The sequence below is a fragment of the Trachypithecus francoisi genome, unplaced genomic scaffold (genome assembly GCF_009764315.1).
Source record: "Trachypithecus francoisi isolate TF-2019V2 unplaced genomic scaffold, Tfra_2.0 Lachesis_group5, whole genome shotgun sequence".
NCBI lineage: Eukaryota > Metazoa > Chordata > Mammalia > Primates > Cercopithecidae > Trachypithecus > Trachypithecus francoisi.
Genome location: NW_022681470.1, coordinates 12,514,223 through 12,540,558, shown reverse-complemented (window position 1 = coordinate 12,540,558; position 26,336 = coordinate 12,514,223). Strand labels below are relative to the sequence as shown.

The 26,336-nt window shown below is 45.9% G+C and overlaps 1 protein-coding gene across 1 annotated transcript in view; it reads right to left on the bottom strand.

Moving 5' to 3' along the window:
* Positions 1 to 26,336, bottom strand: part of NID1 (nidogen 1) — a 90,457-nt gene that overhangs the window by 26,980 nt on the left and 37,141 nt on the right. The window contains exons 7-12 of the mRNA XM_033195847.1: positions 26,014 to 26,214; positions 22,385 to 22,630; positions 20,103 to 20,246; positions 12,821 to 12,946; positions 9,028 to 9,177; positions 7,553 to 7,675 (exon numbers count right to left, since the gene is read on the bottom strand). Coding sequence (XP_033051738.1) covers positions 7,553 to 7,675; positions 9,028 to 9,177; positions 12,821 to 12,946; positions 20,103 to 20,246; positions 22,385 to 22,630; positions 26,014 to 26,214 — 990 coding nt within the window. The remainder of the gene's footprint in view (positions 1 to 7,552; positions 7,676 to 9,027; positions 9,178 to 12,820; positions 12,947 to 20,102; positions 20,247 to 22,384; positions 22,631 to 26,013; positions 26,215 to 26,336) is intronic.

Sequence of the window (26,336 nt, the reverse complement as noted above, 5' to 3'; positions counted from 1 at the left end):
CTGTGGGAAACTACAGATCAAAAGGCATGGGTTCTTCAACAGACCAAATGCAAGGAAAAGAAAAGGATGGCGAAGAAAACTACAGATAGAAAAATGAGCAGCACTAAACCTACAATGTCTAGGAATGCACTCAAGTGTGATAAAGCTATCAGAAATGCAAGGAAGAGATTATTACAAATGTCAGGTTAGTGGTTGCTTTTGAAGAGAGAGAGGAGACTATGATCGGGGCAGGTCGGACTCCTGGGGCTGCTGGTAAAGCTCTATTTCAAGATCTGAGTGGTAGTGACAATCAGACTCACCTTAGAGTAACTCCTTGAACTACCTATTGCTTTCTTGGACTTTCTGCATCTGTTTTATTTTTACAATATAAAGATAGGACAAAAATGGAAGATGAGAGAGGAGGAAGTGGAGGTAGGAATTCCAGACGACCTTGATGAGGAGTTAAACTACAAAGGGAGGAGGGAGAGGGGATGGCAGTGAGAGACGGATGCAGGTTGAGGGAAAGCTTCATTTTGTTTATTATTTTTAAATTTTTTTTGGAGAAAGGGTCTAGCTCTGTCACCCCAGGCTAGAGTGCAGGGGCACAATCACAGCTCACTGCAGCCTTGAACTCCCAGGCTCAAGTGATGCTCTTGCCTCAGCCTCATGAACAGCTGGAACTACAGGTGTGTGCTAATTTTTATTTTATTTTTATTTTTTTATTTTTATTTTTTTTTGAGACGGAGTCTCGCTCTGTCGCCCAGGCTGGAGTACAGTGGCCGGATCTCAGCTCACTGCAAGCTCCGCCTCCCGGGTTTACGCCATTCTCCTGCCTCAGCCTCCCGAGTAGCTGGGACTACAGGCGCCCGCCACCTCGCCCGGCTAGTTTTTTGTATTTTTTAGTAGAGACGGGGTTTCACCGTGTTAGCCAGGATGGTCTCGATCTCCTGACCTCGTGATCCGCCCGTCTCGGCCTCCCAAAGTGCTGGGATTACAGGCTTGAGCCACCGCGCCCGGCCTGTGCTAATTTTTAAATGCCATGCCTAGCTAATTTTTAATTTTTTGTAACAATTAGCTAATACTGTGCCCAGCTAATTTTTAAATTTTTTGATACAGATGGGTTCTTGCTATGTTGTCCAGGGTTTTCTTAAACTCCTGGCCTCAAACCATAGGGTTACAGGCAGGAGCCACCACATCTGGCCATTTTTATTTGTCTTTTAGATGAGAACAATCACAACTTCTTCATAGGCTGACTGGAATTACCCAGTAGAGACAGAAAGAATGCCCATCCAGGGTCGGGGAACCAACAGCAGGAATGGCAATTTCATCTCAAACAACAATCAGCACATTAAACTAATGTTGATTTGGAAATTTATGATTTATAACTGTTTTATTTAATTTGCAAATCTCTTTTGACCTTATAGTTAGGAAAAAAGTTGATACCTAGATTTATCTATAATAAAAGTAATGTAAGCCAACAGTGGAGGCCTTAGGAATTGTTTTCATTTAAAATGGATAAGGTTTGGATTTTTGTCCCCTCTACATCTCATGTTCAACTATAATCCCTGATGTTGGAGGTGGGGCCTGGTGGAATATGATTGTATTGTGGGGCCTAGTGAAATATGATTGGATCATGGGGGTGGTTTTTTCATGAATGGTTTAGCACCATTCCATTGGTGCCGTCCTCAGCACAGTGAGTAAGTTCCCAGAAGATCTGGCTGTTGAAAAGTGTGTAGTACATCCCCCTTCACTTGCTCCTGCTCCTACCACATGAGACGCCGGCTCCCCCTTCACCTTCTGCCATGATTGTAAGCTTCCTGAGGCCTCCCAGAAAGCCGGTGCAGGCTCTGCTTCCTGTACAACCTGCAGAACTGTGAGCCAATTAAACCTCTTTTCTTTATAAATTACCCAGCCTCAGGTATTTCTTTATAGCAACTCAAGAACAGACTAACACAAAGATATGTATATGTATATAAAGAATTTGGCTGGGCACAGTGGCTCACGCCTATAATCCCATCACTTTGGGAGGCCAAAGTGGGAGGATCACTTGAGGCCAGTAGTTCAAGATCAGCCTGGGTATAGTGAGACCCCGTGTCTAGAAAAAATAAAAAGAAGTTAGCTGGGCATGGTGGTGCACACCTGTAGTTCCAGGAGGCTGAGGCGGGAGGATCACTTGAGCCCAGGAGGTCAAGGCTGCAGTCAGCTATGACTGTATCACTGCACTGCACCTGGGTGACAGAACAAGGTCCTGTCTCTTAAAAAAAAAAGAAGATTCAAGAAACCTTTTTTTGTAAACTAAGAAATTATGCAGGCCTCATGTTCCTTATTTGTAAAACAAATAGGATAAATGACACATTTTCTAGTGTCCCTTCCAGGTCTAATTAGGAAATTCTAGTTTTTTCACACTGGCTTTGCTTGAAACATAGTGTAAACTATAATATAAACAACAGAAGCCACATTACGTTATTCCTCAGCTTTCTGTCCTTTGAGCTACATGTTTTCATCTTTCCTTGTAGCCCTGCTTCCTAAAATCTCATTTTCTTCCTGCCTCAGATGTGTGGTGCCAGATCTAGATGCAGAATGCTGGTAAACAAAACCAGTGCTAAGGGTATAGCAAAGTGACCCAACATCTCCAGGCTTGGTATTTGCGACCAGGTTTTACATTTCTAGCCCAAGACATTATATGCCTCTCTTTGATCCTCTAATAAACTCCCCTATGTTACAAAAACCTAGCCAGTCACATTCCCTCAGATGTTGTCCAGGCAAGGTCAGGGTCAGTGGCTACGGTGGCCGACCTCCAAGATGGCCCTCATTCTCCCCACTGCCTGGTCTTCCACACTTGGGCAGACCCCTGTCACACTGCAAGAGGGATGGCCCGAGACTGATGGTATCAACAGAAGCAATACTTGTCATTTCCAAGATTTATTTATAAAAGACTGTGGCTTCCACCTTGGTCAGTCTCTCTTTTTCTCTCTCTCTCTGTCCTTTGACTTGCTCTGGAGGGAGCCAGCTGCTAGGTCTTGAAGACACTTAGCCATTCCTGTAGAAAGACCCACGTTGCAAGGAACTGAGGCCTGCCGACAACCACGCGGGTCGTTCAGCGGGGTTCCTTCTTTGCCGTCACAGAAGACCAGAGCCCCGACTGATGTCTCAGCAACAATCTCTTGAGAGTCCCTGGGTCCAGAGACCACCCAGGAAAGCTGCTCCTGAACTCCTGACCCACAGAAACTGTGAGAAAATAAATGTTCATTGTTTTAAGTGGCTAGCTTTGGGGATGATTTGTTATGCAACAATAGAGAACTAATATGGTGACTTTCTAACTTTCTAACCGTGACCCACAGAAAGAAATGCATTTTCCTCAGCATCCCAGTACACCAGCCCATGCACATTTAGACATGCATACACATGTGCACACACACACACATGCACACATGCTGGCATGCACTGCCCATGCACATACACAAATATACATACAAGCATTGCTTCATGGAGCAATACTTATTGCTACTACATGTATTCTCAATCTGATATTTTCTAGATTATTGTTTGCTATTTCAACATTCCATTAAAAGAAAGTGAGAACAGCAAGCCACTAAACTAACTTTACAATCCATACACAGGATGTGGAGCAGCGTGCAGAAGACAAAGAGGAACAAATCACCATTTCTTGTAGTTTGTCTGTTATCAGTTGACGTTACAGTAGCCATGATCTTAACTGGCTCACCTTCAAAGCCAGTTTAGTTTTCTTTTGGAAACTAGCCCCTTCTGTATACAGTAAGTACCAAATAAGTGCTGTATGATCCCTGTCCTTCACTATGATAGGCACCAGGAGACCAGATGACACTATGCATTATTTTTCTCCCTGTAATGTTTCATAAAGTATTTATTTATTTATTTATTTATTATTTAGAGATGGAGTCTTTCTCTGTCACCCATGCTGGAGTGCAGTGGTGCAATCTTGGCTTACTGCGACCTCCGCCTCCTATGCTCAAGTTATTCTCCTGCCTCAACCTCCTGAGTAGCTAGGATTACAGGCACATGCCACCACACCCAGCAAATTTTTTTTTTTTTTTTGAGAAGGAGTTTCATTCTTGCTGCCCAGGCTGGAGTGCAATGGTGTGATCTCGACTCACCGCAACCTCTGCCACCCGGGTTCAAGTGATTCTCCTGCCTCAGGCTCCCGAGTAGCTGGGATTACAGGCATGCACCACCACGCCCAACTAATTTTGTATTTTCAGTAGATGGGGTTTCTCCACGTTGGTCAGGCTGGTCTTGAACTCCCAACCTCAGGTGATCTGCCCGCCTTGGCCTCCCAAAATGCTGGGATTACAGGTGTGAGCTACCACACCTGGCCTAATTTTTGTATTTTTAATAGAGACAGGGTTTCACCATGTTGGCCAGGGTGGTCTTGAATTCGTGACCTCAGGTGATCCACCCTCCTTGGTCTCCCAAAGTGCTGGGATTACAGGCATGAGCCACTGTGTCTGGCCTTCATAAAGTATTTTAGTCATATGCAATTTAGAATAATATGATGAAAATATCTGTATTCATATTCTGACTGAAAAATAAAACTTTAGAAACACAAATGCAGCTCTTGTGCTGAATGTTTACGTTCCCTCCCACATTCATATACTGAAATCCTAACTCCCAAGGGGATGGCAGTGGGGGTGAGGCCACCAGGAGGTGACTAGGTCATGACAGGGGGGGCCCTCATGAATGACCTTAGTGGTGCCCTTATAATAGCGTCCCCAAAGAGACCCCTTGCCCTTTCTAGCATATAAGGACATCGCAGAAAGATGTCTGGCTGTCTGTGAACTAGGAAGTGGGCCTTCGCCAGACACACAACTTGTCAGCACATTGATCTCGGACTTTCCGGCCTTCAGAACTATGAGAAACAAGTTTCTGTTGTTTATAAGCCCCCAGTCTGTGGTTTTGCCAGAGCAGCCCCAAACAGACTAAGACACACCATGTATCCCTCCCCAATCCCAATTCTCTCTCCCATTATAGAGATAACCTCTATCCCGAACTTTTCATTTCTCATTCACTGTGCATGTTGTAGCTTTCTTATGTATGTACATAACATAACACATGTAGGCATATTTTCACATAGGCTTATGTTTTATACGCATGGGGCCATGCTATACATATCCTTTTATAAATTCTTTTGCTCAACATTATGTTTTTGAGACTTACCCCTGAACTCTAGTTCATTCATTTTAACTGCTATATGTTATTTCATTGTATGGATTATACCAAAAGTCATCTGTTTGTTCCTCTTGTTTGCAGTCATTTAGATCTTTTTCTATTACAAACAATACTCAATGAACACTCTTACACGTTTCTAATGCACACTCTCTCCAGTATATAACCAAATGTTAAACTTCTTAAGGGAACAAGATCCAATATATAAACGATCCTGGCAAGCAGCCCTTATTGATTTTATCTTTGTCCCATCTTTAGATCCCAGCCTACACGTCTGGATCTGTTTCTGTTTAGTCAACAGAGTTTTCAAGAGGGGACAAAAAGTCAGGTTAAAAAAACAAAAAAACAAAAAAACAAAATTGGAAACATCTGCTTCTCTTTAAACTGGAGATGTGAAGCAAGTCTAAGGAAATAATGAATATTAGTCTTTTTTTTTTTTTTGAGACGGAGTCTCGCTCTGTCGCCCAGGCTGGGGTGCAGTGGCGTGATCTCAGCTCACTGCAAGCTCCGCCTCCCGGGTTCACGCCATTCTCCTGCCTCAGCCTCCTGAGTAGCTGGGACTACAGGCGCCCACCACCATGCCCGGCCAATTTTTTTTGTATTTTAGTAGAGACGGGGTTTCACCATGTTAGCCAGGATGGTCTTGATCTCCTGACCTCGTGATCCACCCATCTCGGCCTCCCAAAGTGCTGGGATTACAGGTGTGATCCACCGTGCTTGGCCAATGAATATTAGTCATTTTTTAATAGTGGCTGGAATGTCTTGACTCAAATGATCATAAACTCTTCTCTATATAACCCGCCCATTAAAATCTATGAGTGGTGGTATTTGTTCCCATAATTTCAGGAACAAAAGGTTGCCTTGCCTGGGTTTATTGAAGCCAGGAGTCAGCAAACTTTTTCTGTCAAGAGCCCACATAGTAGGCTATTTATACTTTTTTTTTTTTTTTTTGAGACAGGATCTCACTCTGTCACCCAGGCTGGGGTGTAGTGTGATCTTGGCTCACTGCAGCCTCAATCTCCCTGGCTCAATCTTCCCACCTCAGCCCCCCAAGGAGCTAGGACTACAGGTGTGTCGCACCACACCCAGCTAATTTTTGTATTTTTTGTAGAAACAGGGTCTCGCTATGTTGCCCAGGCTGGTTTCTCAAACTCCTGGACTCAAGTAATCTGTCCACCTCGACCTCCCAAAATGCTAGGATTACAGGTGACAGCCATGGCACCCGGCCTATTTATGCTTTTTAGGCTTTGCAGAGCTTACAGTCTCTGTCACAACTACTGAACTCAGCCTTTGTAACATGAAAGCAGCCATAGACTATACATAAGCATGGCTGTGTTCCAATAAAACTTTATTTACAAAAACAGCCAGCCAGATTTGGCCCATGAGCCGTAGTTTGCTAACCCCCATTTTAAGCAGAAGAAAATAATTTAGACTAACAATTTGTGCTACTATACATCAAAATTTAAATCTTAATCTGATATTTTCTCTTTTTTGATAGACAGCTACTCTAAAAACTAGTCTTACTGAGAGTGAAGATAAACAAAGATTTCCAAATGCTTTTGGAGGAATGGAGCTGGTGCATTCATTTATTTCTTCAACAGCTATAAATAGCTGTGAGCCCCACCATATACCAAATACTCCACTGGGTGCTGGAAACACACAAAAAAATAAAATGTACCTGCACCACCCTCAATGTGCTCACAGACTAGTGAAGGGGATGGTTATTTAAATAGTTTTTAACTGCTTAAAAAGCGATAAGATGAACATGTTTACTTATCTCTAATTGAAAACATTTATAGCGGCATGAATATATCTGACCAACAACAGCAGCAGCAATTAAAAATAAATAACACAATTGGTTAACTCCAGTCTAAGGTGTCAAATAAATTCTTTTTTTTTTTCTTTTTTTTTTTGAGGCAGTCTCACTCTGTCACCCAGGATGGACTACAGTGGCTCAATTGCAGCTCACTGCAACCTCTGCCTCCCAGGCCCAAGCGATTCTCATGCCTCAGCCTCCGGAGTAGCTGGGATTACAGGCACATGCCTCCACGCCTGACTAATTTTTGTAATTTTAGTTGAGAGGGGGTTTTGCCATGTTGGCCAGGCTGATCTCGAACTCCTGACCTCAAGTGATTCACCCATCTTGGCCTCCTAAAGTACTGGGATTACAGGCGCTGTTCCCATCTGATGTTCTACCATTTCAAAGAATGTTCTGCGTTGCAGTCCATGCTCTGATCTCCCACCTCAACAACTCTTAGAACTCTCCATGGAGCCTCCTACTTTCCCACCTCACCTTCTCTCCCAGGGCCATGTGCACTGGATTTATGGATAGGGCAATGGGCTACCAACTCCAGATGTCCCACCACCTTACCTCCGGGCACACAGCGGAAGCCGTCTCCCTGATAACCGGGTTTGCACTGGCACGTGAAAGAGCCTGGAGTGTTGTAGCAGAAGGCGTCAGGGTGACATCGGCTTGGCTGGCATTCATCCACATCTGTAAAACAGCCACCAGGCCCAGGGACAATGAGATTTCTTCTGGAATTCGGAGTTTACCCAATAATTTAAGCCACTTACTCAAATCTATGGGAACCTGCTTCTGATCTGGGAAGAGTATTTCAAAACTCACTAAACATTAACTATCAAATCACTAACTCCCCAATTTCTATCTGTTGCACTTACAAATGTGTTTCACTTTGGCAACAATGTTTTCATGAAAAATGTTTTTGGCCAGGCGCCGTGGCTCACACCCGTAATCCCAGCACTTTGGGAGGCCGAGGCGGGCAGATCACCTGAGGTCAGGAGTTTTGAGAGACCAGCCTGACCAACATGGTGAAACCCTGTTTCTACTAAAAATACAAAAAATTAGCCAGGCATGGTGATGCGCGCCTGTAATCCCAGCTACTCTGGAGGCTGAGGCAGGAGAATCGCTTGAACCCGGGAGGCGGAGGTTGCAGTGAGCTGAGATCGTGCCACCGCACTCCAGTTTGGGCAACAAGAGCAAAACTCCATCTCAAAAAAAAAAAAAAAGAAAGAAAGAAAAGAATGTTTGTATCAACCTTACAACAGGGGAAAAGACAGGATCTATTTGCATTATAAAATGATCCCTCCTGTCATAAATGAGAGCTTCAAAACTGTCTGAGTGTTGACCAACAGATTATTAACTACTTGACAGAAAGGGAGAAAACATCCACATGTTCAGTAATAGAGAAAGTATCTCAGAAATTCTATCTTAGTTGGGACTTTTTAGAAATACTCTATGGTATAATATCAAGCGATTGTGCAAACCAAGAGACTCAGGGTACTCTATTCATGGGTTATCTTACCTAAAATTACCTGTAAGAGCACCCTGGCAGCCAAGAAGCTCAAGTCTGAAGGAATTATATTAAGTCATTTACTCTTTGACCTGCAGTCATTCATTCAATCAGAGAACTTTGCTTTTTTGAAGAAGAAGGTTAGAACAAGCCAGTTGAATGACTATATATTAATACATCTTATTAAATAAAGGGACGGACTTTAAGCTCCATGCATGTCCTCCATGTAAAAGGGCAGTTTGTTTCTTCGTGAAAGACAGAAAATATCCCCAGTTCCTAGCAGAGAGCAGGTGTCTAATTGTCACCTGAATGAACTAGTCACCTAGAACAAAACAGTCACCAATGAGAACAGCCCCCGAAAGAAAATGCATAGTTCAAACTACTAGAGAGATATGAAAAGCAACTCATTAACTCAATGGAGATGACAGAAGAATTCTTTCTTTTATTTGGGAGTGAGGTGGTGATTGGCACATGCCAGGTACCACCTAGGAAACTTCCTCAGGTTACACACGGGAAAATCAGAGCAACCACATACCTTGGCAGGCTTGGCCATCCCCAGAAAAGCCTGGCAAACAGGAACAGGTATAGGAGGACCCTCCTGTGTAGATACACCGGGCCCGCTGGGGTATGTCGCAGTTATGCAGGCCAGTTGCACAGTAGTTGATGGGGCGTTGGTCCACAACAGCTTCAGAACGAAAGGTTGATGCACAGTCTTAGGAAGAAAGTCGGCTGAGCAGGCCACGTGCCCCTCCCAGCTCTATAAAGAGGGTCCATGCCTGGACCCTAGACCTCTAGGCACGTCCACAGCTTCATCCCCACCCCACTCCTCACTGGGCTGGTACCACTGCCGTCACCATTTCCTCCCACCTGGGTTCTGCCTCTGATGGGTCTTGACTGACTAACACCGTGGTTGGTCATTCCGCCTGGCTTGACCTCAGTTTCACTCTGGGGGTCTGTCTCAGGCCACTCTCCAAACCAGATCCCCATCACGGGTCCTCAGGACCCAACTTTCCCTTCATCTGGATATGGGGGTGGGACATCTGCCGATGCCACACTTCTGATGGCAACTCTGTAGAGACCGCTTGGAAGGAAGGAGCTGAGACTTCCACGTGGTGTCTTCAGCCTTGGCCCACCCTGGACAGGTGGAACATTCACTACAAATGCCCAAGTCAGTCACCCACTTGCTACCAAGGAAGGACAAATAAATGTTTCCAAGCCAAGGAGATGGGTATGGTTATGGTTAGAAGACTGTGAGCCTTTGGAGTAGGCAGCCTTGGTATATATCAGGAACCACGGGTCAACCACATGGCCTTAGACAAATTGTGTAATTCTCAGAGGCTTATGTTCTTCCCCCCACCCCCAACCCTCTCTCTCTCTCTCTCTCTCTCTCTCTCTCTCTCTCTGTCTGCACTTAAGGCAGGACAAACTGAAATCAATCTTAGGAAGACTCATGGAGGAGAAACATGAGTCCTCCTTCATCTGGGATAATCCAGCTACCCAAGACCTGCTGGGAGGGAAAGATTTGTGTTCTGACATTGGGAGGATGGGGCTTTGTCCTGGCTCTGAATGCTTTTAGAAAATCAGAAGCAAAATGCAATGGTGCCTTAGGAACCCCAGAGTAACTGAACCAGTCATTGAAAATCACCCTGTAGACCTCAACCCTTGCCTTCCACGTTGAGGCAGCAGCACAAGATGGGGTACTATCACCTAGCCTCTGTGACACTCACCTACTCCTCAGCCCTCCTTCCATGAGTTCTATTATCAGGACTCTTAAGAGAATCACAGTCTACGGGCCTCTTTGTGCTTGGCATACTGGAAGTGAACTGCTGCAGCTTTTTGCCTAAGCCTGGCCCTGTTCTTGCCTCGAGAGAAGAGCTGATGCATGCCATCGTGCCCTGCACCAAGATGCCCAGGGCAGGTGAAGTAGGACCGCAAGTTCACCACACTCCATAGGCCAGCCCAGTGTCACAGGCCTATGTCCATTCAGAGGGGTGTCTACGTCTTCACATCAAGGTGACTTACAGGCAAGCTGAGGCTCATCTTTCCTTCAGAAAAACATGTTTTGCACATTTCAATTAACTGCAAAAGTTGGTACCCAGGGGCAAAGAGAGTCATGAGCTTACAGAAAATGCCAAAGACGGAAGTCCACAAACATCCCTCCCCCCATAATGGATACCAATCCTCAGGAAAAGAGAACTCCTCCTGGCCAGCCCACAACCCTGCCTGAGCCCCCAGCCCCTCACAGTTGGCAGAGCACACCTTGCCCTGTTTATTTCTTCACCTTGCCCCTTTCTGACCTGCAGGGTAACCTTCCCAGTGCTGGCTTCCAATCTACAACACTGTTTTAACAAGGAATTCTAAGAGAGATAGAATGACCACTCAATTACTCAGTGACAAGCCAGAGTTATTTCTTTGAATGCACGTAGGCAGACTTGGTTCTACAGTGAGCCTTCTCTCTGCACAGTGAGTCTCAAAGGAGCCAATTAAAAGTGGTGAAGATGTTCTCCCTCAAATATATAGGCCGGGCATGGTGGCTCACACCTGTAATCCCAGCACTTTGGGAGGCTGAGGCAGGCAGATCACCTGAGGTCAGGAGTTCGAGACCAGCCTGGCCAACATGGTGAAACCCCGTCTCTACTAAAAATACAAAAATTAGCCAGGCACGGTGGCAGGTGCCTGTAATCCCAGCTACTTGGGAGGCTGAGGCAGAAGAATTGCTTGAACCCTGGAGGCAGAGGTTGCAGTGAGTCAAGATCGCGCCATTGCACTCCAGCCTGGGTGACAAGAGCAAAACTCTATCTCAAAAAAAAAAAAAAAAAAAAAAGGAGGCTAGAGATCAGGGGAGAGGATGACAGCCTGCCCACAGCTGGCCTGTGTCCTCCTTGACAGCTCTGGAGGCACCTCCAAGAGCTCCATGGGTCACAGGAAACCAATGATCAGGTCTAATCACCTCATTTTACAGACGAGGAACTGAGCCCCAGAAAGGGTGCCTTCCTCAGAAGTAAATGCCTGAAGCAGACATTTGCCCAGCACCCGTCTTGCACCCCGCCCTGCCCCTTCAGTGAGTGTGGACATCAGGAATGACTGGATCCAGAAACCTAGGTCACCATGCTCCACACAGGTGTCCCAGGATGGATCTCAGTTACCGTGCACATCATCACCCAAGGGATAAGGTATCCACTGCCCAAGCTTGAGCTGAAGTGTAATGTAAATGGTATGGTCATTAAAATTAAACTTTTGAATCTCCTTAGCCTCAAGCAGCAGAGAAAGAAATCATGCCAAATACGCAGAAACTGATGTTCTTTACTGAGGAAAAAAAAAAAGCAGCAGCAGTAACTTTAGCAGAGTGAAAATCTCAACTGTGCAGAGGGGACTGGCCTCCCTGAGCTCACAGATGTTTGGGTCACACTCAAAACATGAGAACTGCCTGTTCCCTCCCACCCTCAAGACACCACCTCACCCCAGGACCTTGGCAGCCTTACCCAAGCTTTGAGACAGAGCCAAAAGAAAATATTCTAGGGTTTGGTGAACAGTGAGGGAAAGGCAAGAAGATGGTTTGCTGACATGGTACAAGACGAATCTGTTTTAAATTGGGAAGACATGTTGAGTTCAGATGCCCGTTTGACATGTCACCCTCCAGACCTGGGAACATGCTGGCCTTGGTCGTTCAAGAATCTTGAACCACCAGGTCAAAGTGCAGCAGGAGGAAAAAGAGGAAGAATTTAAACAATCTGGCTGTTTGTGGCTGGCCCTTCCTTATCACCACCAAAATCATCATTCAGCAAGAGCATAATTAGCCTAATCAAGAGCTGCAACTTACTTCAATAAGGCTAAGAAATTATGCTGCTGCTCGTGGTTGGTAAAATTAAAATCCATAAAGAGAACGACCCCAATTGGAATTTTAGATGTAACTCAGGTAGAATTCAATCTAAGATAGGTAATGATAACAAAAGTACCTATAAGGTGGTTCCTCAATATGAATCCCAAGGCTACTGATTACTGGAAGAAACATGTCTAATAGCTTTATAGTTATTAAAAGCATAATAAAAATGATTAAAAGAAGTTTATAAGGCAAATGTAATGCAAAAGCTGGCAACAGGAGAGGTGATGGTATTACTAGTGTAGGCAATAATGTTGCTTACTCACTGTACTTGTGACTCTCCAGATAGTTGGAGGGCAGGGGCTAAGTCTGATTCATCTTTGTAAATTACCCTTCCCAGCTCCTTCCAACTTGACCAGACTCATTTTTACCTGGAACCAGACCTTTTGCACAAGAGCTAATGCACACCATGTGAATAATGTTTTGAGAAGTTACCTGGAGAACTTACCCACACACGTTCCTTCATCTGAAAACTGGTAGCCCTCCACACACTCGCAGCGGAAGGTTCCTGGGTGATTATTGCAGACTGCGTGGCTCCCACACACTGAGGGTTGTTCTGAACATTCGTCAATATCTGCAGCAAATTTTTTTTTAATGCAGGCTTTTTTAAAACCTCTTCAAACATTACTGACTATAATAAAATAGCATTTTCACCTAACAATAGATCAATTTTAAAACAAATTTTCTTTTTTTTTTTTTTCCCGAGGTGGAGTCTTGCTCTGTCGCCCAGTGCTGGAGTGCAATGGTGCGATCTCGGTTCACTGCGACCTCTGCCTCCAGGGTTCAAGTGATTCTCCTGCCTCAGCCTCCCCAGTAGCTGTGATTACAGGTGTGCGCCACCACGCCTGGCCAATTTTTGTATTTTTAGTAGAGACGAGGTTTCAACATGTTGGCCAGGCTGGTCTCAAACTCCTGACCTCACGATCCACCCGGCTTGGCCTCCCAAAGTACCGGGATTACAGGTGTGATCCGCCGCCCCAGCCTAAAACAAATTTTCTTTTTTTTTTTTGAGACGGAGTCTCGCTCTGTCACCCAGGCTGGAGTGCGGTGGCCCGATCTCCACTCACTGCAAGCTCCGCCTCCCGGGTTCACGTCATTCTCCTGCCTCAGCCTCCCGTGTAGCTGGGACTACAGGCGCCCGCCACCGCGCCCGGCTAATTTTTGTATTTTTAGTAGAGACAGGGTTTCACCGTGTTAGTCAGGATGGTCTCGATCTGCTGACCTCGTGATCCGCCCGTCTCGGCCTCCCAAAGTGCTGGGATTACAGGCGTGAGCCACCGCGCCTGGCCTAAAACAAATTTTCTATATACCAAAAGTAGTGTTAAATACAATTTTGGTCTGTGCATAACTGGAGAGAGTGATCCCCACACCCTTCTCCCAGGGAAACGTGTGCTTCCCCCACCTCTCCTGGAGTTAACTGCTGAGCCTGGGACCCCTGAACATGAGTCTCTCCCATTAGATTGCCAAATACATGTTACAAGGACACAGAGACACATCTCTGGACTCTGAATACTGAGAGTCTCTGAATATTAAATATATTCTCAAGTCCTAAACTTGAGAATTTCAAGTCCTATATTTAAGTTCTAAACTTGTATAAATATGCTGTTATTCAAAAATATTACTTTCTCCATTACTGTTACAAAGGAAAGTTGAACAATTTACAGCTTAATTGTGAATTTTTGAATATTATCTAGGGCTTAATGGACTAAAAGGGAAGTCATTCACTCATAAGACTGTAAATGAACTAGGAGAGTGATGTCCTTCCCTATGACAATGCCACAGCCACCATCATGGGGTAACGTGGAGTAAACAAACATAGGCTTTGGAGTTGGACCTCGCTAGGTTCAAATCCTGCTTCCTTTAGCTACTAACTTGTGTGGTCTTGGGCAAGTTATCCAACTACTCAGCCTCAGTTCCCCCTTTGGTAAATAAGTATACTACTACTCATCTTGAGGGTTCTTCTGCAGATTACAGAAAATAGATGGAGGCCAGAGAAGCACCCAGCAACGCTCCAGACACCCAGCTATGATTATACTAACCAGGGATTCATCCAACACCCCAGCCATGGTGATGAATTCCGCTGACTCTGGGAACACGGCCCTCGGATGGCCGCCAGGCTTTGGGCGCCAGGCTATGGCTACCACTCGTGTAAGGCTGGTGAGCCCAGGCAAGAAATTAAGCTAACCTGTCATCCCCCTGGTTACGTGGCCACTGATGGGGGTTGAAATGAACAGTTACACAAGGTTCTTCCCACGTCAACCTCATACTCAAGAGTGTAGACAGCTACTTCTGGCATTTCTAAAACCCTGAGACGTGCATGAGGAGGGCCTCCCAAAGTGCTGGGATTACAGGCGTGAGCCACAGCTCTTATTCTAAAACAAATTTAGACATGTTTTAGACCTAAAACAAATAAGACATGTTTCTCATAATGGCTGAGACCACACAACTCTTCCACCACTCATAAATCTCTTCCCCAATGCTTTCATGTGAATCTTTGACACGTGGGAGTCAAAGCCTCCTATGTCCACCTTCAATGGCCAGTCTAGCCAGGCCTTTGTTGGTGAGAGAAATGTCCTGCTGGCCTATTGGTCAACATTGCACAAGACAAGCATTCTTGCCACATCAGCCCCATAGTTTGTCCTGTACCTAGGCAAACAGCCAAACCAAATGCTATTCAACTTTTAGAGACTATACTGATATGTGTGTGTTCTGTGACATGTTTAAGACACAAGGTCTCAGTACTGAACCAGGCACAGCCAGAAGGTTCTGGAACAAAGCCCCTCCCAAAGCAGGCTCTTATGCAAGCTGAAGCTGGGGATGGCCATGGGGGAGGAGTGCACCCAGCACGTGTGGACTTCACAGCTCCATCCATTAGCTGCCGCTCCTACATGGGAGAAAAAAGGGGCTTCCTGTTTCCACTGCCTCTGTGCTGCAACTCTCAGAGGACACTCCCAGCACAGATGTCTGGAAACATTGTACACACTGCAGGGCTCAGTGACTTGACTCTATTGCCAAAGCACGAGAGCATAGAGCAGCAGTTTTCAATCAAGAAGACAGAGCAAAATCACAGGGGATCTTCTTCAAGCTCTGTTTCTGCCTGGGAACATTTATGCAAGGGGAAGCTGTGTTTTGAAAAAAGCTTCTATGTTGACCAGGCTCTTCTCTCTTGCCCTACCTGAAAAGCTATTGACAAATAAGACCTCAGGGCTGCTGGGATGATGGAGGGGATGGTTCCCTAACACAACCTCCTCCTCCATGCAGGCTTACACATACATGCTAGACTAGATAACACTCTTTCTTAAGGGACAAGACCCTAGCAATTCAATTTCCCAGCTCATGGTCTTCGTAGTTTGGAAATTAGTTCATGGTCTTCGTAGTTTGGAAATTCTTCCTAATTTAAATCTTCTCTTCTAGGGCCAGGCGAGGTGGCTCATACCTGTAATCCCATCACTCTGGGAGGCCGAAGCAGACGGATCACCTGAGGTCAGGAGTTCGAGACCAGCCTGATCAACATGGTGAAACCCCATCTCCACTAAGAATACAAACATTAGCTGGGCGTGTGGCATGTACCTGTAATCCCAGCTACCTGGGAGGCTGAGGCAGGAGAATCACTTGAACCCAGGGGGTGGAAGTTGCAGTGAGCTGAGATTGCATCATTGCACTCTTGCCTGGGTGACAGAGCAAGAGTCTGTCTCAAAAAAAAAAAAAAAAAAAAATCTTCTTTTCTATAAATTGAAGCCAGGTCCTTAACCCTTTCTTCAGTGGAAATTGTAAAGTGTCAATAACTGTCTCTCATAACATACCACAGTATCTGCTGGAAAATGATGATTCCTATTATTTAGCAACTGGTCAACCTCTTCTCTGGAAAGAGATTTCCTTTTACAGGATAACTTTCTAACTCAATAGGAAAATCCTGGATCCTTCTTGTCATTGCTGCCTCCTTCTTTACTTTTTTCAGAGGGGCTACTTTTCACGTATTTTCAACAACTGTAAGTTTCTCCAATTTTTCCCTTTCATAAAGGCCAGGCTCTTAGAGGAGAAGAGTCTCATTGCCAATTTGCTAAATGCCTTCTACATACTCAATGATTACTCAATGAGAGATGAGCCCAAACTATCTCTACATGCTCTAAATTGAGAAACAGTGGGAGCCATCCTGCCATGGACCAGAGTGAATCACAGAGCTCTGTGAAATCTTCTCCAAATTACTGTGGAGGTTCACTGTGTGACGTCTCACCAAAACCACCCTTGTTTGGGGTGTCATATACCATTATATCAGCGCTGCACACTGAATCACAAAGGCTCATCCTCATTCTCCTCTAACGCACTTCCCAGGTCAAAATAACACATGAAGTGATCTGCTTAATGCAATTTCCTATTTTAAGCCTCATGTCTCGATGCATTAACACTTCAAGTCATGTTCTAGTGACCCAGAACAATAAGTGTCCTGACTGGGAATACACTCGCATTCCACGGAGGTAATAAGTCAGAACAAACACTCACCACGGGACAAAAGCAAGTCTACATGCAACCACCTGTCTTCCTGGACAAGGATATTGGAGGATTTTCTAGGATGGTGCAGATTACATAAGGGATGGCTGGTTGTGCCTTCTGAAGTGAAGCACTCCCACTGTGGCAAGCTCAGGCACCAAGGGCAGAATTAGCCAGGAGGTCACAGTTCAACAGCAGCAGACCGGGTTACTTCCACACTTTATTACTATCCAGGAGGCTTACGAAGTTGAAGCATGGCTGTGTAACGAGGAGGCGTGGATCGGTGAAGGAGCCCCACCCCTGCACACCAGCTGTCTTTGCAGCCTGGGAGGGCCCCCGTTCACACACACACACACACACACGGCATCATGCAGCTTTGAACTGGCCAGAGCCAATTCAGCCATTTGAGGCTGTCAGGCTCTTTGCAGGATATACTGGGAAACTGACTACTGTAGGTGAGTAGGCACTATGTCCCCTCCCTAGCGATACATTACCAGGAAGGTGAGTCTCAGACTGAATTCTACCACTTACACAAAGGTACCAGCAAGCTGGCCAAACATACAGCATGTACAATGCACACAAGTTCCTGCCCTCCAGTATTTCAGACATCCTGACAGGCACCTTGCATGGCAGGTTCACTATGAAGCGAACACCGCAAGGCCCTGACAGCAGGATCTTCTAACCTTCATGTTACATCAGCACACCAAATCTGCCATTAGCCGCGGCTGCTGGATTCCAGACCTCAGGCATGATTCCCAACTTCTGAGACTGCTGGGTCTGCCAGATTCTTATACCTCGGTCAAGCAGGGGTAGAGGGAACTGTTCATTTTTCTAGCCAACCATATGTGAACACACTATTCATCCCACTAGGGAAGCTTCCTTCCAGCGTTCCTTATGTTCATTAGTGAGCCCTGTCACTAACTGCAGGCTTAAATAGCACTGCTTGAAGCACTTGGCATTCTTGCCCTTGGTAGTGGACTGACTTCCCCTTGGCAGTAGATTAAAATTTAGTAACAAACAAATATCAAGCTGCCTACATGAAAGTATTTGAACTTAAGTTATAAATAATAAAATAACTGCAACTAGAAGATGGAGTGATACAGATGCTTGAGTCAGAGACTTGTGTTCAAATACTATTTGTCACAGCTCACTTTAATGAGCCTCAGTTTTCTCGTCTACAAGAAAAGAGTGTTGGGAGACCAAGGTAAGTGGATCGCCTGAACCCAGGAGTTTGAGACCAGCCTGGGCAACATGGAGAAACCCCATCTCTACAAAAAATACAAAATTAGCCAGGCGTGGTGGCACACCTGTAGTCCCAGCTATTTGGGAGACTGAGGTGGGAGGATCACTTGAGCCCAGGAGATTGAGGCTGGAGTGAGCCAAGATCGTGCCACTGCACTTCAGCCTGGGCAACAGAGTGAGACTCTGTCTCAAAAACAATAAAAATAAATAAATAAATAAATAGATAAATAGAATGAAACTCACACCCATTAGGATGGCCCCTATTTTTTTTTTTTTTTTTTCTGGAGACGGAGTCTCACTATCACCCAGGCTGCAGTGCAGTGGTGTGATCTCGGCTCACTGAAATCTCTGCTTCCCAGGCTCAAGCAATTCTCCTGCCTCAGCCTCCCAAGTAGCTGGGACTGCAGACACTCGCCACCACGCCTGGCTAATTTTTGCATTTTAGTAGAGACGGGGTTTCACCATGTTGGCCAGGCTGGTCTCGAACTCCTGAGCTCATGATCCGTACGCCTCGGCCACCCAAAGTGCTGGGATTACAGGCGTGAGCCACTGCGCCTGGCCTCGTATTTTAAAAAGCACAGAAAACAAGTGTTTTCAAGGAGACGGAGAAATGGAAACACTTGTGCACTGTAGGTGGGAACATAAAATGTTGCAGCCACTATGGAAAACGTTGTGGTGGTTCCTCAAAAAATTAAAGATGGAAAGGCTAGGCGTGGCAGCTCACGCCTGTAATCCCAGCACTTTGGGAGGCCGAGGAGGGCGGATCACTTGCGGTCAGGAGTTCGAGACCAGCCTGGCCAACATGGTGAAACCCCGTCTCTACTAAAAATACAAAAATTAGCCAGGCATAGTAGCGAGCACTTGTAGTTCCAGCTACTCGGGAGGCTGAGGCAGGAGAATCACTTGAGCCTGGGAGGCAGAGGCTGCAGTGAACCAAGATCACGCCATTGCACTCCAGCCTGAGTGACAGAGCAAGACTCCATCTCAAAAAAAAAAAAAAAATTAAAGATAGAATTACCACATGAGTTAGCAATCCCACTTTTGAATGTATACCCAAAAGAACGGAAAGCAGGAACTTCAACAGACATTTGCACACCCACGTTCATAACAACATTATTTGCAATAGCCGGAAGGTGGAAGCAACGCACGCGCCCACTGATGGATGGCTACACAAAATGTGATACGTACATGCAATGGAATAGTATCTCATCTTAAAAAGGAAAAAAATTCTGACACATGTGACAACATAGGTGAGGCTTGAAGACATTACGCTATGTGAAATAAGCCAGTCACAGAAGAATAAATACAATACGATTCCACATATGCAATCGTTAGAATAATCAAATGCATAGAGACAGGAAGTGGAATGGTGATTGCCAAGGACTAAAGGAAGAGGGAAACGGGAGTTGTTGTTTAATGGGTACAGAGTTCGTTTTGCAAGATGGAGAGTTCTGGAGGTGGACAGTGGTGATGGTTACACAATAAAACGAATGTATGTAATGCTACTGAACTGTACACTTAAAAAGTGTTAAAATGGTATATTTTATGTTACATATATTTTACCACAATTTTTTTTTTAATAAAGGAACAAAAAATCCATTTCATTAGAGTTGTTGAAGAATTAAATGAGATGATGTTTGTGAAGCACTTAGTTCAAACAGCGCCTGGGTAAATTATAGCTATCGTTATATTACTGATGTTATCATTAACAACTCTGACTTACAACTCCCCTTAAACCTGTGCATTCTTAAGATGGAGTGGAGTGTGGCCTTAGGAATTCTACTCTGCTGCTTAGATCAGATGAAAGAATGGGCCAGTACTCCTGAGTCTACCCATGGGAACAGTGAATGTGAAGCATAAATGATTCAGGCCTGGCATATCCACCAGTGTTTATCTCATCCGTGCTTCCTCGCTGCACCCAGTTCTCTGGCTTACAGAATCTGGATGCCTCCTCCTCGCCTGATTTCCCAGCCCCAACAAGTCAGAATCAAAGGCTGTACCGTAGCAGGTCCGCCCATCTCCTCGGAATCCGATGGAGCACTCGCAGGTGAACTGTGTCCTGGGACCAGGGCGACAGGCCGCGTTGGTGTCACACCCATGAGTGCCGATGTAGCAGGGATTCTGAAGAGCATCAGGGGAGCCTTCTGTGAGGACAGAGACATTGGAACCAAGTGAGTCTTCAGGAGCTCTTGCAGGTTTCCTTCTTCCACAGAAAGTCAACCATAACTGGGGAGCAAGAAGGTGATCACAGAAGAGCAGAGTGGAATGGGACACCAGCCAATTCCTGTGTTGCCCTGGGGCAGGACCAGCATGGCCCCTCCCTGTTTTTGTAAATAAAGTTTTATTAGCAACCAGCCCGTTCATTTGTTAATGTATGGTCTATGGCTGCATTTGTGCTACCATGGCAGAGCTGACATGTCGTGATAGAGACTGTATAGCCAGCAAAACCTAAAATATCTACTATCTGGTCCTTCACCAAAAATGCACCGCCTCCTGATGCCTGGAGCCACAGTTGCTACAGGAGGGAGAGCGCCTACCTTCTTTCTGCTTCATAAAGTTAAAGCAAGGACGAATTAATTAGCTGGAGAAATGATTTGGATATGGAGGAAGAATCAAAGACAACTGAAAAAAAGGAAAGATTTTAAGGCCCAGACCAGACCCAATTATACAGGACCCCCGAGTCTTAAAGATATGGACAAATGTGAAGTCTGACACTGGTATGTCACAAAAGCTCACTAAACCTCAGCTCCTTCCCGACAGCCGGGAACCCGCAGAGACCGGACCACGGCGCCAGCAGGGAACGTCCAGAGACCGGACCACGGCGCCAGCCGGGAACGCCCTCAGACCGGACCACAGCGCCAGCCCGGAACGCGCAGAGACCCGACCACGGCGCCAGCCGGGAACGCTCACAGACCGGACCACAGCGCCAGCCGGGAGCGCCCACAGACCGGACCACGGCGCCAGCCGGGCACACGCAGAGACCGGACCACTGCGCCAGCCGGGACCGCCCACAGACCGGACGACGGCGCCAGCCCGGAAGGCGCAGAGACCAGACCACGGCGCCAGCCGGGAAAGCCCAGAGACCGGACCACGGCGCCAGCCGGGAACGCGCAGAGACCGGACCACGGCGCCAGCCGGAAACGCCTAGAGACCGGACCACGGCGCCAGCCAGGAACGCGCAAAGACCGGACCACAGAGCCAGTGGTGTGCAGTCACAGGGCAAGCGTTTGTTTTAGGCTCCCTCCCTCATTTTATTTAATTTCCTCGGGCACTAACCACACAATTCAATTGCTTTTTTTTTGAGACAGCCTCGCTCTGTTGCCCAGGCTGGAGTGCAGTGGTGTGATCTTGATTCACTGCAACCTTCGCCTCCCAGGTTCAAGAGATTTTCCCGCCTCAGCCTCCCCGAGTAGCTGGGATTACAGCCACACACCACCACGCCCGGCTAAATTTTGTGTTTTTAGTAGAGAGAGGGTTTCTCCATGTTGGCCAGGCTGGTCTCAAAGTCCTGGCCTCAGGTGATCCATCCAGCTTGGCCTCCCAAAGTGCTGGGATTACAGGCGTGAGCCACCACGCTCGGCCCTACAATTTCTTTTTGCTGTTGCACCTGGCCCTACAATTTCTTTTTGCTATTGCACCTGGCCCTACAATTTCTTTTTTTCTTTTTTTTTTTTTTTTTTTTTTTTTGAGCCACAGTCTCACTCCATCGCCCAGGCTGGAGTGCAGTGGCGGCAATCTCGGCTGACTGCAACCTCTGCCTCCCGGGTTCAAGCGATTCTCCTGCCTCAGCCTCCCAAGTAGCTGGGATTACAGGCACGTGCCACCATGCCTGGCTAATTTTTGTATTTTTAGTAGATATGGGGTTTCACCATGTTGGCCAGGCTAGTCTCGAACTCCTGACCTCAAGTGATCCACGCACCTCAGCCTCCCAAAGTGCTGGGAAGACAGGCGTGAGCCACTGCACATGGCCTACAATTTCTTTCAAGGTTGAATATTAAAGGGTTTTAAAAGCCCTGCCAATGCCAGCAGTACCCTTGAGAGGGTCCGCTCCGTAAGGCACCTCAGCAGGTTAGCATTCTGCACTTTACTCTAAATAGAATCATGAATAGGCCTTTGGTTAGAAGAACAGACAGGCAGCTTTTCGAAGAATCACAAATAATAAGACATTCTTTTTTTCCTGCAAGAAGATACTTTAGCATAAAGAGACCAAAAATAATGTCAAAGAATAGGGTTTTAAAAACTGCATGAGCACCTGTGCCCAGCATGAGCTGTGTCCCCTTACCCCTCACAGCCCCGATGGAGTTGCTGAGAGCATAGCGCAGGATCCTCTCCTCCTGGTTGTACAGGACGAACACGCTGTCCACCGAGAGCTGCTGGGTGCTGGGCAGGGCTGGCCGGGAGTCATCATGGACGCATTCCTGGAAGGTGATTGTCTGGCGCCACTGGTAAGTGTAGACGCGGGAAGGAGCTGCCCCCTCTCGCTCGGGCTCAGTCACTGTGTACTCCCGGGTGGAGGAAGAAGTGATCACTGCAGAGTGGGAATGATGGAGGGGACAAGGCAGGAAGACATAGGGAAGATGGTTAAGGATGCAAGAAGCTGAATCAAAGGCTTTAAAAGCAACAGTGGCATTCCCTACCCATAAGGCCACCAGATGACAGATCAGACAGAACAGCTTAAATAAGACCATTTGTTTGTACTGGGACTCATTCTGTGAAATACCTGGATTTCTCAAATGATAATTGGTATCATTCATGTTATGTATATTTGTTGCTTTTCTCATCAATTGGTTCTCAGTAAGTTTTGAAAACTCCCAGAACTAGAGATGAAGGTCAGGTGGAGAGGACACATACTTGGAAAGAGACGCCCTTGAATTCACACTTAGTACCACTCACAAGCTGTGTGGCCACTGGCTGGTGACTCAACGTCTTTGATCTCAATTTCTAATACAAAATAGGTCAAGGTGAGGATCAGACTAGGTAATGTACGTAAAATTTCTGGAATCAAGCAGACTAATAGTGTTAGTAAGATAAGCTACCATTTACTGAGCATTTACTCTGTCACGACGTGCTAACTGCTTTAGATAGGCTATCTCAATTACGATTCAATAAATGGTGATTTTTCTTATTTTATTTTATTTATTTGACACAGAGTCTTGCCTTGTCACCCAGGCTGGAGTGCAATGGCACGATCGTGGCTCACTGCAACCTCTGCCTCCTGGGTTCAAGCGATTCTCCCACCTCAGCCTCCTGAGTAGCTGGGAGTACAGCCATGTGCTATCACACTTAGCTCATTTTTTTGTATTTTAAGTAGAGACGGGGTTCCACCATGTTGGCCAGGCTGGTCTTGAACTCCTGACCTCAAGTGATCTGCCTGCCTTGGCCTTCCAAAGTGCTGGGATTACAGGTGTGAGGTACCACGTCTGGCCAATAAATGGTGATTTCTACATACTGCTCTAGACCAAGCTGTTCTGCAATACCAAAAAAATGAGATATTAAATGAGTGTCAGTAGCCAGGTTTGGAAAAATTACTAAAGCACAGTGAGCAAGCCTGAACAGAGGAGAGAAGAGACAGTCTTCCCCACTCAGAAGAGGGCCTACTATGGCCCATATAACAAAATCCTCAACTTCCTGTTTTTTTTAAAAAAAAAAAAAGAAGCATAAAAGACTCTTTATATTTTTGTGCTCTGCTGCAGTTTTCTCCATAATAGAAGGATAAAAGCCAGAGGATAAATAAAAGATCAGTGTAAGCTGCCTCCTGTCCAGCTCCCACACGCCAGAAAGGCCATTCAGTTGCTAAGCCAGTTGCGACTGTGGTCCTGGTGCTCGTTCCTCCTCTTCTTCACTGTCTCCCAGCTCCCCAGGAGAACTCAACCAAACCACAAAACTCCAGTAATTGCTTCGACCTTTCTGAACAGCAATTTAATGAGAGCCTTTAAAAAGGTGGCCAGGCACGATGGCTCATGGCTGTAATCACAGCACTTTGGGAGGCCGAGGCGGGAGGATCACTGGAGGTCAGCAGTTCGAGACCAGCCTGGGCAACATGGAGAAACCCTGTCTCTACTAAAAATACAAAAAGTTAGCCATGCCTGGTGGTGGGCTCCTATAATCCCAGCTATTTCGGAGGTGGAGGCAGGAGAATCCCTTGAACCTGGGAAGCGAAGGTTGCAGTGAGCTGAGATCACACCACTGCACCACAACCTGGGTGACAGAGCAAGACCCTGTCTCAAAACAACAGCAACTAAAACAAAAAAAACAAAAGTGTTCTTAACCTGGGATTCAATGACCCCCGTAGGAGTTCACGTTCATGAATATTCAGTGGGTCTCTACGTGAGCAAGACAATGTCTCAAAAATAAAATAAAAAACTCCTATTGTTTGACTCAGCACTTCTATTTCTAGGAATTGAGTCTTAGAAAGAATCAGAAATTTGGCCAAGATTTATAATTAAGATGATCATTTCAACTCACAATAAGAGGGGAAAATGGAAGCAACCCAAGCTTTAGAAAGTGGAAAAATGGTTTGAATTAACAGCTATCCAGTAGAATCATACAGATTCCTTAAAAAGTGTTTCAAAGACTGCTTAATGAGACTATTAAACATTCATGATGTGACATTAACTGAAAAGGTGAAGATACAACAGCGTGGTATGATTGCAATTTTATTTAAATAAAAACTATAAGCCTGGGTAACATGGCAAAACCCCATCTGTACAAAAAATTTTTAAATTAGCCAGGCGTGGTGGTGTGCTTGTAGTCCCAGCTACTCAGGAGGCTGAGGTGGGAGGATCACTTGAGCCCAGGAGGTTGAGGCTACACTCCAGGTTGGGTAACAGGGTGAAAGCTTGTCTCAATACAAACAAACAACAAAAAACTATACATATCACTCTGTATCCATGTTAAATTTCTCAATTTTGATAACTGTACTGTGGCCTTCTAAAAGAATGTCCTTGTTCTTAGGAAAAACAAATGAAGTGTTTAAAGAATGATCTATCATAATATATACAACTTACTCTCAAATGGTCAGTAAACATGTATACACACACACACGCATATATATATACACAGAGAGAAAGAAAGAAAGAAAGAAAGAAAAAAAAGGAAAGAAAGGTAAAGTAAATGTGGCAAAATGTTAACAATTGGTGAAGCTAGATAAATAGTATGTGAACATTTTTTGGGTTATTTTCAGTTTTCATGTAAGTTTGAAATTATTTAAAACCAGGCACCAAATGGAGAATAAATGTAGTTTTTAAAAGTACATATAGATGTGGCTGGGCGCAGTGGCACATGCCTGTAATCCCAGCACTTAGGGAGGCCGAGGCAGGTGGATCACTTGAGGTCAGGAGTTCCAGGCTAGCCTGGCCAACATAGTGAAAGTCCATCTCTACTAAAAATACAAAAATTAGCCAGGCATGGTGGCATGTGCCTGTAGGCCCAGCTACTCGGGAAGCTGAGGCAGGAGGATTGCTCGAGCCCAGGAGGCAGAGGTTGTGGTGCGCTGAGATTGCGCCACTGAACTCCAGCCTGGGCTGGAAACCTGTCTCAAAAAAAAAAGAAAAGTACATATAGACGTATAGTAAAATTACTTACTTTAGCTTGAAATTTTGTGTTGGGATATTTGATATACATGTAAATAGATAGATGCTGGAGAAAAGGCTGAAAGGAAATACACTTAAATGTCATAAAATTATGTCCAGGTTTTATAATTCTAACTTATGCATATTGTCTTTTTTGCACAAAATTCTCTACAAGGAGTGCGTCTTACATCTATAATTGGGGGGAAGGTGACTGTAAGGCCCAGTGTATTTCCCTCTCCAGATCCCAGAGACAGCCGCAGCTCACGGCTGCCGTGGTGGGTCAAGAGCACGAGGCTGGTGGCCGGTCCGGGGCTGGCCCTGGGACACGGCTGGGGCTCACCGGAGGTGGAGTAGTGGTACAGCTCCGTGTAGGGCTCAATGTGCACGGAGGAGCCGAACGGAATCTGCGGCACGTGGCCCTCCAGCTCCGTGTCGATGGTCAGGTGCCCGTGCTCATCAATGCCGCTGAACCGCTGCTTAATGACCAGCTTGCCCGGGTGCCCCACGAAGGTCACCTCAGCCTGGCGAGTGAACTCACCCCCTGAAAAACAAGATGAGACTGTCACTCCGCTGACTGGGGAGTGTGCCCTTCTGCCCGCCCCAGGCTCACAGTGTGGAGTGGGGTTGGTGCGAACCATCTGCAGGTGCTTTGGTTTGGCTGGT